The sequence below is a fragment of the Capra hircus genome, chromosome 29 (genome assembly GCF_001704415.2).
Source record: "Capra hircus breed San Clemente chromosome 29, ASM170441v1, whole genome shotgun sequence".
NCBI classification, from domain to species: domain Eukaryota; kingdom Metazoa; phylum Chordata; class Mammalia; order Artiodactyla; family Bovidae; genus Capra; species Capra hircus.
The window spans coordinates 42,551,619-42,567,469 of NC_030836.1; the positions used below are offsets into that span (position 1 = coordinate 42,551,619).

Sequence of the window (15,851 nt, forward strand, 5' to 3'; positions counted from 1 at the left end):
CATTCCTGGGAAAGGATGAAACTGCAATTAAGGCTTGATTTGCTGTCCTGAGGGCAAATGGCTCCATTTGGGGCTTGTTTCTTCCTCTTCTTCTCAAAATAGCAATGGTTTATGTTCTGCTGGAATCATCACTACCGACTATCAGAAGGGCCGTCTTATACTTTCTTGATAGTCCTAAAACTTCACACTGGTGTCCATTATAGAAAAAAGTACCCCCACTGTAAGATGTTAAAATGCAGGGGGAAATGCTCATGCTAGATTTGATGAAACAGCATTCATGCTGATTAACTTGAGCAAGTAGTAAAACCCTGTAAGGCTCAACTTCCTGCTAGGTAAAATGGGAACAATACAATCTACCACATAAAGACTTGTGAGGTCTAAGAAATAATGTCTACAAAGTGCCTGGTATAATATTGGGTGTATCACTCAAGGTCCAACCAGGCAAACAGGAACTACTTTTAAGTATGTAAACCAGAAAATCCAGTGCCCCGTTTTGGTGACACAATGACAGGGGTGATGGAAGGGCTGAGAAACCCAACAGGACAATGAGGCGACCCAAAGATTAGGAAAAACAACAAGCTGCCCAAACTCCTAAACTAGAGGGACAAATGGGAGGGGGTGGAATTAATGGAGAGTGGGGGAGAGGGTCATCCTTGAGAAGCTGGAACCACAGGCAAGAGAAATAATCTGGCTTTTTCCTGCCTCCTACCTTCCAGTCTCCTACCTCTGTCTCCGTTTCGCCAAACCCAAGGCTGAATGAAGGCAGCTGTTCTGGAAGCCTGAGAAATGCACCCTTCAGGGCAATACAGAGCTGAGCAGAAAGGCAAGGAAGGGGTCTGCAGCAAAGGGAGCGAACAACTTTAAGACAGAATTAGGGTAAACACACTTAGTAATCCCTTTATTCTGATCTGGTACAGTTGCATTTTAAGAGGGATTTTTCAGTGTCAGGCATGTCCTCCACTGAATTCTCCTGAGGGCTTCTACAGCAGACGGAGATGCCCATTCTCTGTCGCAGAGGTCAGAGCTCAACCTGACCGGAATCATGGTGCAGAGCGTCATGGCAACTGGACTCCGGTCCAGGGCTCTCAAGGGCTTCCGAGTGACCTTAGTGGGAAGGAGCACGATGTCTGGACTCGCGTTTAAAAGATGGAAATCATAACCCTCGGCCGATTGACGCGCGCTCACAACACTCCACTTGGCATCTTCATCCTTGTCCAGAAGGCTCCACAATGTTTTGTTGTTGTTTTTTAATAAAGGATTAAATAGTCTAAGAAAACAGGTAACGTATCCAAGGTCCCAAAGCTGGCAAATCCTAAGGAATTCAGTCTCTACTCTTCCCACGCCAAAGCCCTTTCCGCTCCCAAACAGGTTCTTCCCTCGCCCGCGGGCATCTTCTGGCGGAGGAAGGCTTGTTGAGGGAAAGACTAGAGTCGGGGTCGATCAAAACCCTAGGGCGCCTGGTAGCGCTCTACGTGCAGGCAGCGGGCCCGTTCGGCGTCTCAAATGGCGGGAGACCCGTCAGGCTCGGCTGGCCGGCTCCAGACGCTCCCGGCCGGGAAGAGCTCAGGGTCCTCTCCCGCGGGCCGGCGACCCCCACCTCTGCGCCCTGGGGCAGCCGGAAGCCGGCGGCCCTGCCCGCCCCTGGCGGTTCCCGGGGATTCTAACGGAGCTGCGTGCCCGGGGCGGGGCCACGCGCGATTGGCTGCGCGGAGTCGGGGGCGGGGCCGCGGCGGGCCGGCCGGGCGGGCGCCGACAATGAGCCTCCATAAAAGGGAGCGGCGGGGGGCTGGGGCCCCGGATTGAGCCCTCCCCCCCCCCACCCCGGGGTCCCGAAGGTCTAGGTCTCAGGGAGGCCCAGACGCGCCCGTCCGCAGGCTGGGGCGGCGGACGGCGGTGAGGGGACTGCACGGGGCGCGAAGTGGCAGTCGCCCTCGGCGCCCAGGCCTGCGCGCCTGTCCTCGGCGTCCGGTCACCAAGATCCCACCCTACCCCACCCCCCGGGCCGCGCCATGGCCCTGAAGGCCGAGGGCGCCGCGCTCGACTGCTTCGAGGTGACGCTCAAATGCGAGGAAGGGGAGGATGACGAGGAGGCCATGGTGGTGGCCGTAATTCCGCGGCCCGAGCCGATGCTCAGAGGTGAGGAGGGGAGGGGATCCCACTTCCGTGTCACGGTCCGGGCTCGGCGTCCCCTCCTCAGTCGGGGGTCCGGGTACCCCTCCCCCACCTCCAGTCGGGTGCCCAACCGCCCCCACCCGACTCCAGCCTGAGGCCCGGGCGCCCCCTTCCTCACAGAGTCTGAGGCCCTGGCGCGCCTTTGCTCCACCCCCACACCAGGGTTTGGAATCTCAGGCCTCCCCGAACTCCCCCTCCCCCCCCCCCTGCCCGGGGTCTGGAGCCTTCGATCCACGCCCGGCGCACTCCGGATCTTCCGGTGCCCGAGCGCCCCCTCGCCCGGGCCCAGCACGACGGCTTCGAGGTGACGCTGGCGGGTCCCCCGCCCGGGGAGGCAGAGGCAGGCCCAGGGGCCAGGCTGTGTTCAAGGCCGAGGGGCGTCAAGGCCTCCAGGCCGGAGGCAGGGGCCCTTCCCCTCGGGGTTCGGAGCGACTCGGTGGGTGGAGGCAGGCGCCGGTGTAGCCCGCCGAGAGGTGGATTTTAAGGGCGCTCCAAGCAAAAAGCTTTCTGCGCTTCCCCGCCACAGTTCCCAGGCCTTGTACACGCATAAGCCACAGGTGTCAGGTTCTGGCGCTAGAGGGGTGAAAAGGATTGCTCACAGCGCTCAGTTTTGGAAAAGAAATGTGCTGCAGGAGCCCCCGGCCACTCTAGAGGGAGATGGGCCTCGAAAGGAGATTTGAAGAGCAATGTGTAAGCACTCACTTTCCCTTCCTCCTCCACCGATTTTTCCAGCCCTCAGGATGTTGAGGACCCTAAGAAAACAAAGGGCCACCTTCGTGGAAGACATACTATTCATGAAAATGCAGATCTTTGCATTCTTGGATACCTCCTCTCTTAGTAGGACAATACCCAAAAGCTTGAGAGCAAGGCCGGCCGTTCATTTAGCTTCAGCAGAACATAATGACATCTCCCTACACCGCCTCTCTTCCTTTTTTGGAGGGCTTAAAATGAGGGAAATAAAACATTTTTCCATCCGAAAGAGTTTCCCTCCCTACCTTTGCTAGCATTTACTGAGTGCTCAGTGCCATGCTGTCTCAGTTAACCATCTCAACAACTGCGAGAGCATCCTTCTTCCCCAGAGAAGTGGATTCATGCAACAAGTATTTGGGGGCACCTCTTACATGTCAGGGCTTCCCAGGTGGTGCAGTGGTGAAGAACCCCCTTGCCAGTGCAGGAGATGGGAGACGTGGGTCTGATCGTTGGATTGGGAAGATCCCCTGGAGCAGGAAATGGCAACCCACTCCAGTATTCTTGCCTGGGAAATCACATGAGAGAGGAGCCTGGCAAGCTGCAGTCCATGGGGTCACAAAGGGTCAGACACAGCTGAGCACGCACACTTACATGTCAAGCACTGTTTTAGGCTGGGCATGCTAATTAGGGTAAACAAAGTCGAAACCCTGTTCTTCTGGAACTTGTGTGTTTATACACACAATGACCAGAGATAGATGAATATAAATAAATGTATAGCTTGTCAGATGGTGAGGAGTAGTTCAGAGAACACTGAATCAAGATAAGAGTGAGACTGGTTTATTTGGAGTATTAAGTAGTCAGGAAAGTCTTAATGAGGTGAATTTTGAACATAGACCAAAAGAAGTGAGGAAGGGAACCCTGTAGATAATTGGAGGTAAGGCATGTTAGGCAGAACAGCAATTGCGAAGATCTTGGAACAGAAGTTTCTTGAAAGGTTTGGTGCACGGGGGTAGGAAAAACACAAATTCAAGGTTTTTGGTTTGAGTGACTGGAAGGATGGACTTCCCATTTGCTGAGACAGGAAGACTGAGGGGCAGGCCTGTAGGAGGTTACAGTTTGAACAAGACAAGTTTGAGAAGCACATTGAAGCTCAGAGGTCCGATGAGAAATAAGACACGTGAATCTAAATTTCCTGGGAGTGTCTGGCTAGAGGTATAGACATGGGAGTTGTCAGCAGGCAGCCTTTGTGGCAAGACCACCAGAGGAAGGAGATGGACAGAGAAGGGGTCCTAGGACTTGAGTCGTGGAATACTCCACTGGTTCCAGCTTGGAGACTGAGTCGATCCTTACCAGACATTGCTGAATGCCACAGCATGCCAGGCACTGGGCCAGTTGCTGGAGATACAGGTGTGAAGGATCAAAAAATCCATGCTGTCACGGACTTGCGGTGAAGTGAGGAGACACAGGGAACAAGGAAAGCACATGTGTCGTCAGGCAACATTGTGTGCTCTGGAGGAGATGTAAGTGAGGGAAACAGGACGCTCAGGTGGGGCTGATGGCCGCTTTCTCAGGAATGGCAGGCAGGCCTTGGTGAGAAGACAGTTCTCTCCTAGAGAAGGAACCGGCACGGGTGCCCGAAAAAGAGCCCTTGTGAAGTAAGAAAAGAACCAACAGAAGGTGGTGCCCTGGAAACCAGGTGACAAAAATCAAGATGGAAGCAGTGATCTGCCAGGGGATGAAGTTGAAGCGCTGACCGCTGGGTGTAGCGTTGGTGACTTTGACAAAGCTATTTTGGAGGAGCGGTGGGAAAGAACTACAGCCACCGTCACCTGGGGGAGAGGTACTGCCCAGCCTTGGAGCTAATCCTTCTGAGACCAAGCCAGTTCTCAGACCTGTTTCAAATGCCACCTCTTCCAGGAAGTCCCCAGGTATTAGGACCTCCCATGTTTGTATATTGTCCCATCCTCTCAGGTGAGAGAGAGGTGCACCCACAAGGGATTAAAAGCTCTGAGCTGCTAGGCTCACGAGGATTTGAGCCTGCATTCTTCGCGAAGCTGAGAACAGTTCCCACTCTGTCAAATGTTACAGTCCCGTGTGCACAGGGAGCAGGTGCTGGGTCCGCCCTTGGGGATGGACAAGGTCACCACTGCAAAGGCTTTGGGGGAGAGGCCTCTTGATAGGGCCCCAACGAGTGGAGGACCAGGCCTGGATGCCCTTCGCTGACCCAAGGCTCATGGAGCATCTCCTCCCTTGCATACCAGGCCCTGCAGGAGAATAAGATGACAAAGTTTGCTGTTCTGGTCCTTGAGGAAGTGAGCACTGTCAGAAGTCAGATGTGGATACTATCAGCTGCCGGGGGTGGGTGATCGGAAAGGCGTCACAGGGCCGAGGATTTGAGTAGGGCCATGAAAGAAGTAGAGGAGTTTGCCAGACTGATGGGGTGGTCTGAACAGGTGTGCCCAGACCCGAGCCATGCTGGAATGCAGTCTTTGGAAAAACCTGTTGGACCTGTGGTCAGAGACTAGATTGGGCCAGCGGGATGTGGTGGTGTATCTGCTGCTTTTATTGTGGCTAGTGCCTTGTGGGCTCCAGAGGGGGGAGAAAGGAGACTCTAGGTGGGAAAGGTCCTTCCCTGCACACACCGCCAAGCTTGGGGAACCTTGGTCTCTTCTTGCTGGTGTGGGCCCCTCTACTGATAACACCTTCCTCCTCCTCTCCTCCGTAGTGGCCCAGCAGGAAAAGATCCTACCTCCCAGGCCCAGCCTGCTGGAGGCAGGCAGCGATGGCTCTGAGGAGCCCAAGCAGCAGGTGTCATGGGAGCAGGAGTTTCTGGTGGGGAACAGCCCGGGAGGCAGCGGGCGGGCGCTGTGCATGGTGTGTGGGGCCGAGATCCAGGCCCCCTCGGCAGACACGGCGCGCGCCCACATCCTGGAGCAGCATCCTCACACCCTGGACCTGAGCCCTTCCGAGAAGAGCAACATCCTGGAGGCATGGAGCGAGGGGGCGGCCCTTGTGCAAGACTTTCGAGCGGAGCAGCCGTCCCCACACCACTCAGGTAGTAGGGGCAGGAGTTGGGGCAGAGGGGAGAGTCAGAACTTATGGTTGATCACTGGCATCTGCCCACTTCAGACTCAGGCCAGGACTCCGACCTGGACCCTGCCAGGATGCCAGCAGAGATTGTCGTTCTCCTCGACTCCGAGGACAACCCATCCCTCCCCAGGAGGACCCGGCCCAGGGGACTTCGCCCTCTGGAACTTCCTGGTCAGTTATCCCGAAGCCAGCGAGGCTGAGTTGGGGTGAGGGTATCATGAGCCCCGCGAGCTGGGTGGAGACAGGCTGCTCGGCAGGTATCCTGCAGCCCCAAAGTTGTGGGAGTCAGGCCTCTTAAAAACGTCCTATCTTTTGCAGCGGCCCCTGTCCCAGAGCCAGTAAGCAAGAAGCCCCGTGGTCAGAGATGCAAGGAGCCCTCTGGGGAGGAGCCGGTCAGGAAGAAAAGAGGCAGACCTATGACCAAAACCCTGGACCTAGATCCAGACCCTGACCCAGGTGAAGGGGAGGAAGGTGTGGGCTCCAGGGGGAAAGCTGGGGCTGGAGGGGTTGGGGTGGGAGATGCAGGGGTCACATGCACCTCAGCCTAGGCCCAGGCGGGCCTTGGGAGTGTGGCCTCACAGTTTGATCCCTTCCTTCCTCAGACCCCCCCTCGCCGGACTCACCCATGGAGACCTTCGCTGCTCCGGCCGAGGTCCGGCACTTCACAGATGGCAGCTTCCCGGCCGGCTTCGCCCTTCAGCTCTTCTCCCACACCCAGCTCAGGGCCTCAAACCGCAGAGACTTGCCCAAAGAGGGGAGAGGGGTCGAAGGAGGTTGTCTCCAGCCAGAAAGCCCCTCCCCAGGTGAGCGCCTGAGTCGGGGGTGGCAGGGGTGCAGGGTTGGGAAGGCCATGTCCCCAGGGTGGAGCCCCAGGCAGAGGTGACCGGCGCTCTGGTCCCCAGGCGGCTGGGCTGAGGGCAGGTGGATTTGAATACAGCAGCTGGCCTGAGAGCTGAGGTTTCGGCACTCTCCTTGGGAGCATCCTGGTCGTTAGGTTGAGTTAGGCCAGTGTTCCCCGAAGCCCGACACCCATCACTGCACTCAGGGTTGATTCCAGCTGGGGCCTGAGGTGCCCACCAGGGGCCTAAATGGGACTGATAACAGGAGACGAGGGTCAACAGGCCACAGACCCTCAGCTCAGGGTGTGTCTGGTAATAGCAGTGGGCACTTCGGTTCATAATCATGTTCTCTGATTTTAAGAAACTTTTATATGCAGCTCATTTGGCGCTTATAAAAGTGTCTTTTCAAACGGACAGGCTGAGTCTCGGAGAGGTGGTTCCTTTTCCATGTGCACGTGTTCCCTTCCTGTGGCTGCTGTAACAGATTGCCACAGACTCAGTGGCTGACAACCGCAGATGCCCTGCCTTTCAGTTCAGGAGGCCAGAGGCCTGGTACGGGAGGTGTCTGCAGGCTGCAGGCGGGGTGTCGGCAGGGCCAACTCCTTTCTGGCTCCTAAAGAGGGAGTCTTGCCTCCTGCAGCCTCTCGCAGCTGCTTGTATTCCTCAGCTGTGCTTGCCTTCCGTCTTCAGAGCCAGCAGTGGCCAGGCTTTCTTAGGCGGCCAGACTTTCTTAGGCTGCCATCTTGGGTTCTGGGTCTTCGGCTTCCTCTTTCCCCTTTAAGAACCTCGGTGGTTACACTGAGCCCGCCTAGGTCATCCAAGGCTCCACTGAATTTTAAAGTTGGTTGATTAGCAACGTCAGTTCCTCCTGTAGCCTTGATTCTCCCCCACCGTGAACGAACGATACTCACAGCCCTGGGGATTAGGACCTGGACATCTCTGGGGGACTGGTACTCTGGCTACCACAGTCACCTAACGCGGCAGTAGCAGAACTGAGATGAGACTGGGCTGTGTTCCAGCGGGGCGCGTGGTACCTCTCTCTCTCCGTCTCACCAGGCCAGGCCCTGCTCGCAGCATCTCAGGTGCAGAAAGTGGTTCTTGAAGGAGTGAATGTGACAAGCAGAGTACCACATCCCGGCCCACCTGCAATGGGCACTTGGAGTTGACGCCCCGAGAAAGAAGGCACACGGGGTGCTGGAGGCTCCCCAGAGCAGGGCTTCCAAAAAGGAGGTGTGCTTTTTGCTTAAAGAAAAAGCACTTCCCTTCAGCCCACGTCACCCAGTGGTAACCACTGTCAAAAATTTGGCTTATGTCCATCTAACCTCTCACAAAGCTCTGCATGCACATAGGTGCCTGTACACTCCCGTCTGTTTATTTTTTACCCAAAGGGCCTCTGCTGTCGCCAGTCTGAAGGCGGGCCTCACCCCTGTGGGGTTTTAACTGTCTCAGGTCTCAGGTTGAGTCACTTTGTGTCCTGCCTCCCCAGGACCGCGCTCTGCCTCGACTCGTGTGTTTCCTGGTCCCCTTCGTGTTGTCAGCGGACCCCTGCTGTACATAGCTGACCTCTCCCACTGGCTGGTGGGTCTTCTGGTTTCGTTCTAAAAGGTGGGGGCTTCATTTCAAGCCTTGGGGTACCCTGTGCCCAAACTCCACCTGTCTGGAGTGACCAGTAGCTGAGAAGAGCATCCTTGAGGTCTCAGGTTCGTTTGGGGTGAGTGGGCAGAGCCTGAGACTTTAGGGTTCAGCCGTCTGAATGATTTGAAAGGGAGGGAGGCGCTGAGCCATGTCTTGGCAGCAGCAGGGACCTGTAGAGGTTGGGGACAGTCCAGAAACCTCAGGAGATGGTGAGTGACCCAGTGGTGCGTGTGCCTGCAGCCCGACCCAGGAAGCACCCTGAGAAATGACACAAGTGGTCTCTGAGGGGCCCAAGCCAGCAAATGCAGACTAGCAGGGTGCCCGTGAGGGTTCTGTGCACGGCACGGTCTCCAGACTAGTGGCTGCAGCCTGGTTTTGGGTTTTAAGAACCCAAAGCTCAGATGTCTCAGAAACCTTTGAGGCTTCAACCAGAATGTTCTACTTTGAGTTGTTTAATTTTTTGAAGTTCTCCAAAGGTCTTACTGGACTAGAGATCCTACCACTTTAAAAAAGAAAATTAAAAATCAAGGCTTTAGAAGTTGGCAGTGGGCAGGAAGTCCCTGTGGTCAGCTGATGGACATGTGTGTGAAGCCATCAGGGAGGACTTGCTGGACATTCTAGGGCCTTACAGGATGAGGGTGTCCAGGCCAGGAGAGGCAGTGAGCCCCGTGGGCCCACTTGCAAGTAGTGGAGAAGATCCTTGCTGGTGTTTAATTAGAATAAGATCTTGAGACCTGGCTTAGGGATACCTGGCTTAGGGATACCTCAGCTGGAACCAGTGTGTTCCTGACTGGACCGAAGGAGAAGAAAGTGTGTGTGTGTGTGTCTGAGAGAGAGAGAGACTGGACCAAGGAGAAGATGGTGTATGTGTATGTGAGAGACTGGACCAAGAAGACGGGGGGTGTGTGTGTGTGTGTGTGAGAGACTGGACCACAGAGAAGACAGAGTGTGTGTGTGTGTGTGAGTGTGACTGGACCAAGGAGAAGAAAGTGTGTGTGTGTGTGTGATACTGGACCACAGAGAAGACTGTGTGTGTGTGTGAGTGAGCGTGACTGGACCAAGGAGAAGAAAGTGTGTGTGTGTGTGTGTGTTTGTGTGAGAGAGAGAGAGAGACTAGGGAAAGAATGTGTGTGTGTGACTGGACCAAGGAGAAGACAGGGTGTGTGGGTGTGTGAGTGTGACTGAACCAAGGAGAAGAAAGTGTGTGTGTGTGTGTGAGACTGGACCACAGAGAAGACTGTGTGTGTGTGTGTGAGTGAGTGTGACTGGACCAAGGAGAAGAAAGTGTGTGTGTGTGTGTGTGTGTGTGTGACTGGACCAAGGAGAAGAAAGTGTGTGTGTGTGTGTGTGTGTGTGAGTGTGTGAGAGAGAGAGAGAGAGACTAGGAAAAGAATGTGTGTGTGTGACTGGACCAAAGAGAAGATGAGGGTGGGTGGGTGTGGGTGTGACTGGACCAAGAAAAGTATGTGTGTATGTACCCAGGAGAAGAAAGAGTGTGTGTGTGTGTGTGTGTGTGTGTGTGTGTGTGTGTGACTGAACCAAGGAGAAAAATGTATGTGTGTGTATGATTAGACCAAGGAAAAGAATGTGTGTGTGTGACTGGACCAAGGAGAAAAAAGTGTGTGAGAGAGAGACTGGACCAAAGAGAAGATGGGGTTGTGTGTGTGTGTGTGAGTGAGTGAGTGTGACTGGACCAAGGAGAAGAAAGTGTGTGTGTGTGATTAGACCAAGGAAAAGAGTGTGTGTGTGTGTGTGTGTGTGTGTGTGTGTGTGTGTGTGTGTGTGACTGGACCAAGGAGAAAAAAGTATGCAAGTGAGAGACTGGACCAAAGAAAAGATGGGTGGGTCGGTGGGTGGGTGTGGGTGTGTGTGTGAGTGACTGGACCAAGGAGAAGACTGTGTGTGTGTGTGTGACTGGACCAAGAGTATGTGTGTGTGTGAGAGACTGAACCAAGGAGAAAAATGTGTGTGTGTGTGTGATTAGACCAAGGAAAAGAATGTGTGTGTGTGTGTGACTGGACCAAGGAGAAAAAAGTGTGTGTAAGGGAGCGAGAGATTGGATCAAAGAGAAGACGGGGGGGTGGTGTGTGTGTGAGAAAGACTGGACCAAGGAGAAGAAAGTGTGTGTGTGTGTGAGCTTCATGAGTGGCAGGCTTTGTTCACTGCTGTATCCTCCGCACCGGAAACAGGGAATGCACAAAGAAAGTCTTTGGAAAAGATTTACTGACAGATGAGTGGACGGCAACTGCCTTCACTTGTCACTCTGGTAGTGACATTTCCAGTCTGCTCAGAGATGAGCCTTAGTGAGAAACGAGAGATGGGTCCCAGCCACCCCCCAGAGGAGATGCTCACATTTGCACACACATGCACAAGTGTGGAGGAAGAGAAGGGGGCTGAAGCTGGGGGAGCAGAGGGATTTGGGCTGGGCTGGGAGGCAAATGGGGGCGGTTCTGGGCTCGGGGTGCTGAGCCCCCGTTTTACGGAAGAGGAAATTCAGCCTCGGGCAGCCCAAGTGTGTTTTGCCTGTGCAGCGCCCAGCCTGCTGCGAGTGCCAGGGATCAAGTCTCCTCTGTTGGACCCCGAGCTGTTCTTTCCTTCAGGTCTTCCCCATCAGCTTACACAGAGATGTTATTTCTCCCTTCTTAGCCCTCATCCATCACAGCCTCTGTCACATTTGTCCCTAGCTTTTCAGCAGAGCTGGAGAGCTTTTCTCTACCATCTCCAGTCTGTCTTTGGAAGCCACTAGATTCAGCCTCCTGCTTACCACCTACCTGTCTTTTTGCAAGATTGCCACTGACGTCCATGAAGTTAGACCCGGGGGTCAGTTCTCAGTCCCTATCTTTCCTGATCAGCAGAAACCAGGAGCCTGTCCCGCCCTCCTTCCTGGAGGCTCATTCTGCCCTTGGCCTCTCGGGCCACACCGTGAGGGGGTTGCCCCGCCTCTCTTATCTGTTCACTTCCAGCTCTCAGAGTTGGATCCTTTGGTGGTTCTACTTCCTATTTCTAGAGTATTATGCTTCCTTGGGTATGGAAGTTTGCCTGTTTCATTCACGGTAATATCCCCAGTGCCCAGCCCAGAATAGGTGCTATCTGTGTATTTGGCAAATGAATGAATGACCCAACCATGAGTCAGGATCTGTACTCACACCCTGGGTGATCCCAGGCTTGAAGCTTGTCATGGTCCCACCTTCCCTTCCGCCCCGGGCCTGTCCCTTTGGTTCCAGCTTCCCTCTTGCGCAGTTGATGTGCCTGGTTGGTTGTATAAAAGATCCCCCAAACTCAGTGTTTCTGACCACGTTTCTGAATGGAACCCGCAGTCTCCTCCCCTTACCCAGCCTCTCTACTCCCCCCTCCCCGGGCTTCACTTCCCCAGGAAGCTGGCTGCCAGTTTGCTTGGACCGAAGCCTCAGAGTTGTCATCTGTCTCTCTCAGATCCCACTTCAGTGTGTCAGCAAATCCTGTTAGCCCCACCTCTAAGATGCTCAGGTTTGACACACACACACTTACTCACTATCTCTACTGCTGCTACCTTCATCCAGGGTTCCTTAACAGCCTGTCTCCTGGCTTCTGATCATCGCCCGCTGTGGCTAGTCTCCTACAGCAGCCAGAGCCCCCGTTGAAAACACAAGTGGGTCCCTATCACTGCTCTGCTCAGAGCCCTCCGGCGCTGTCACTCACATTCCAGAGAAAAGTCGGAGTCCCCGTGGGGCTGGTGGTCCTCGCCTTTCCCGCTCCCCAGGGCACCCGCGTGCCCTCTTCCCACCAGCAGTGCTGTCCCCCAGCTGGACACTGCAGACTCCATTCCCTGTGCACCTTTGCTCACGGGTCAGCTCCAGGTCACCTCTGTGAGATCCTCCCTGATATCCTGTCCCCTACTTTGGTGTGCCTTTTTACTTTGCTTCCATCCGTATCTTGTTTATTGGCTCTCACTGCTGGAACATAAATTCCAGAAAGGCCCCTTGATCTGCCCCATGTCCTGGGGAACCCCCAGCAGCTAGACTAGCGTTGGCCACAGTGGGCCCCACCTGTCCTCAAGGAGTGTAGAGTGTGTCAGGAAGGCAAACCAGCTCATGTGAATAGAAAGCAGAGTTTGTTCAGTTGCACAACCCAGTGGCAGCCAACGACTCATACTACATCCCAGCAAATGGTATAGCAAAGTTGTACCCATTTTCCCTGCCAAATCACCTAAGACTCTCGAAACAGTAAAGGCAAAAACCACAGGTTTCACGCAGACACCTCAACAGTTGCAGTCACCAGTTTCTGTTTTCTGGTTTTGCTTTTTGATGTAACTTTTGGACCTGCTTATGCAATGCACAGGGTGGGGTTGGTACCTGACAGGGCTGTCAGCAGTCCGCTTTCCCATCTTGAGATCCGATTTTACCCATTGTGAGTAGCTTCTCCATGCTGGTATTGTGGACACATGACCCCTGTGTGGTCAGTACCAACTCGGGAGATAAAGAGCCTGGTCGGGTTTGCAAAGCAGAGCTGGATGTTCACCCCAGGACTCTCCATGCAGTGCTCCCTCCTCCACTCTGCATATTCACCTGGGAGCTCTTTTGTGGGCAGAGCCCTGTCTCTTTCTCCTTTGGGGTATTCTCCATCCCACCACCTCTGCCCAGGCAGAGCAGAACCCTTCAGGCTAGGATGCCCAGTAAGTTTTAGGTGAAACAGAGTCAGCTGAAGATAAAGAGGTGAGGGGAGCAGAGGACAGCACCAAGCATCTGTGTGCGAAATACACACTGGAGGAAGGGTGCAGAGGGCTGGTGGCTGATGCCCCAGGAGGCGTGATGCCCCTGTGGTCAGCGCTGGTCCTTGGGTGGACCAGGAGTGAGGCCTCCCGCTGTCCCTGGGCTTCCCCTCTGGCTGCAGGTCCAGGGCTGTGGAATGGAAGGCCTGGAAAGGGGATGTGGTTTACCGAGAACTTCCAGGAACATCCCTGAGGCGATGGCCTGGAGGGCCCTGACTGCTCTCTGCCCTCACCCCTGCCCAGCTCCCCCTCCAGGGCTTCGTGGGACGCTGGATCTCCAGGTCATCCGCGTACGACTGGAGGAGCCCCCAGCAGTCAGCCTCCTGCAAGACTGGTCCAAGCACCCCCAGGGCGCCAAGGGTGTGGGAGCAGGTGACGCCCCAGACTGGCCCGCGGCGCTGTCAGAATCCAGCAGTGCTGTGGGGGCGCAGCCAGAGGCGGGGAGTGGCCTGTAGGTTCTTGCTTTTCTGGGGTGGGAGGGAGGGAGGGAAGAGACAGTGTCCCCCTTGGGCGTATCACGCAGAGCCCCCCAGCTCGGCCGCCTGAGAGAGAGAGTAGAACCAGGTGCCAGAGCAGGATGGAGGAGAGGAGGGTGGGTAGTATCTGCCGTGACTCGGGGCGAGGCGTGAGGCCGGGCCAGGGGCCGCCGATGGCTGTCGAGCGGTAGGGCATTGGGCCTGTGGAGAACACCCACCCAATCCTTTTGCTGACCCCGACCTCTACTGTCCCCCAACCTCCTCCCGCCCTCTCGGCCCCCCCATTCTCCCTTGGCACAGTGCCTTACACAGGAGGTGGTCGTGAACTGAGCCCCACTACCTCGGGGGACGCCTCTCCTCCCCCCGCAGGCCCCCAGAGCAGGAGGCCTCCATTACCTCTTCCCGCTCCATCCCCACTGGTGGCCAACTGGTCACTCACTGTCCTGTTCACCTCTTTTCCTGTTGTATATATCTCCTTTGTTGACAATAAATTATTTTTTTTTATTAAGAGAGTTCCGTCTGGGCCATCATTGCGGGGAGGGGTTTGCTAGCAAGCTGTCTGGCCCCCTAGAGCAACCCTGAGAAGCAGGAGAGCTGAGAGGGGGTCCTGGGCATGGGCCGGAAAACTGCGCCCCGGAGGCTGGCGAGGGGTGGGGGCAGCCCTTGTCAGAGGGGCGCCTCAGCCCCTCCCCTCACCCCTGCCCTCCAGATGCAGTCAGGAGCACCTTTTATACATACCTTCTGACTCACTTGGTGAACCTCCGTCCAAGACAGGCCGCACTGGGGCAGCCGGGGAGGAGCTGAGACCTAAGGTCATCTTTGCGGTGTTCTCTGGCTGTGGCCAGCGTGCAGGGGCACCGATGCCTGCCCCCGATCCCCACCCCGCCCCAGGACAGGAAGGAAGGCAGGCAGGCCGCCTCCAACCTTTCAGCCTCACGGTCAGCCCCCATCTTCTTCGCCTAATTACAGCAAGCCTTTGCCTGGTTTTCCAGTTCCCTGAACCAGGAGATAACCCACTTTGGATCTCTTCCCTGTATTCCTTACCCCTTCCCTTCTAAACTAGCCATCACCAGCCAAACCTGCGTTGGGTTGTGTTTTTCCTCTATGGTGATGAGGGCTCTCGAGAGGCACAGAGAGAGCGCTCAGATCCCTAACTTGACTGTCCCATGTAGAGTCCAGGGGTGGGCGGGAGAAATCGGGCCATCCACCCTCTGCCCCTGGCCTGCTCCACTGCTTCTGATGGGTCTTGTGCATCCTGGGGAGATGGACTCGCAGGGCAGTTCTGTACAGCGCTGAGCCCAGCAGGTTCTGAGACTGACCGGAAGGCCAGTCCCGAAATCAGAAAGAGTCTGGGCCGAGCAGGCTGTGCTGTGTGCCTGTCCGAGCTGATGTCACCCATGGGCCCAACCAGCTGTGGTTGGCTCATGGGATGTGGTCCTTTCTCCCTATCTGATGAGCTCGGGAGAAAGAGTCCGAGGATGTCAGGGGCCCTTTTCCAGGGGAGACCAGATGTGTGGTGTGGTGGAGGAAAACTGAGCAAGGATTCGGGCGACTCCGCCAGTGCATGAGGGCCATGGAATTCCCCTGTGTCTCTCCCACTGTTTCTGCAAATTGGCAGAACTTGTATCCTACCGAATAGGAAGGAATAAATAATGCTGAAATGCTCTGAACCACAGACTGTAAATTATTGCAGACTGGGGTTGCTGTCTGTCTGTTCAGTCCTGTGACTGTTTACATTTATGCCAGTGTGCTTTTAAAACAACGTGGATGTGTTGTTGGGTGTTGGCAATTGGGAGAACTTACAGAAAAGCTTGTACAATTGTGAAGCTAAATGCATCTTCGCAGCTGTTAATTATGATTGAAGGTTTGGCCCGCTAGACTGTGAGCTCCTTCTGGGCGAGGGCTGGATTGCATTGACTTCGTTTTCCTAGTGTCCTGCATAGAGCCTGGCGCAGAGTAGGTGCTCAATAAATGTTTGTGAAGTGCCCTATTGGTGTGTATTGCTTTGCAACATTTTTCCTGTGTGGGCTGGTCCTCGGAATGCGGTCCTCTCACAAGGTAGCTGTCAGAGTAACTGCTGCTGATGTGGTTCTTCCGTGGCTTAAGCCCCACATCTCGGGTGGCATGGATCTGCCCAGCCTTAGCCGGGACCCCAGGCACTCCATGAGCTTGTGTGGCTGGAAGCTGCCTGTGGGTACCTCT

The 15,851-nt window shown here is 55.3% G+C and overlaps 1 protein-coding gene across 3 annotated transcripts; it reads left to right on the forward strand.

Annotated features, from left to right (window-relative positions):
• C29H11orf84 (chromosome 29 C11orf84 homolog) lies at window positions 1,733-14,161 on the forward strand. Of its 3 annotated transcripts, XM_018043366.1 has the most exons (6): window positions 1,733-2,136; window positions 5,588-5,917; window positions 5,992-6,123; window positions 6,271-6,408; window positions 6,555-6,755; window positions 13,417-14,161. In XM_018043366.1, the coding sequence occupies exons 1-6, from the start codon at window positions 2,010-2,012 to the stop codon at window positions 13,626-13,628; spliced, it is 1,140 nt and encodes a 379-aa protein (XP_017898855.1). In that variant the 5' UTR covers window positions 1,733-2,009; the 3' UTR covers window positions 13,629-14,161. The 3 variants fall into 3 exon arrangements, with proteins under 3 accessions (XP_017898855.1, XP_017898854.1, XP_017898853.1); XM_018043365.1 differs by lacking the exons at window positions 1,733-2,136; window positions 13,417-14,161 and adding an exon at window positions 8,278-9,315 and having other exon boundaries at window positions 3,455-5,917; XM_018043364.1 differs by lacking the exon at window positions 1,733-2,136 and having other exon boundaries at window positions 3,457-5,917.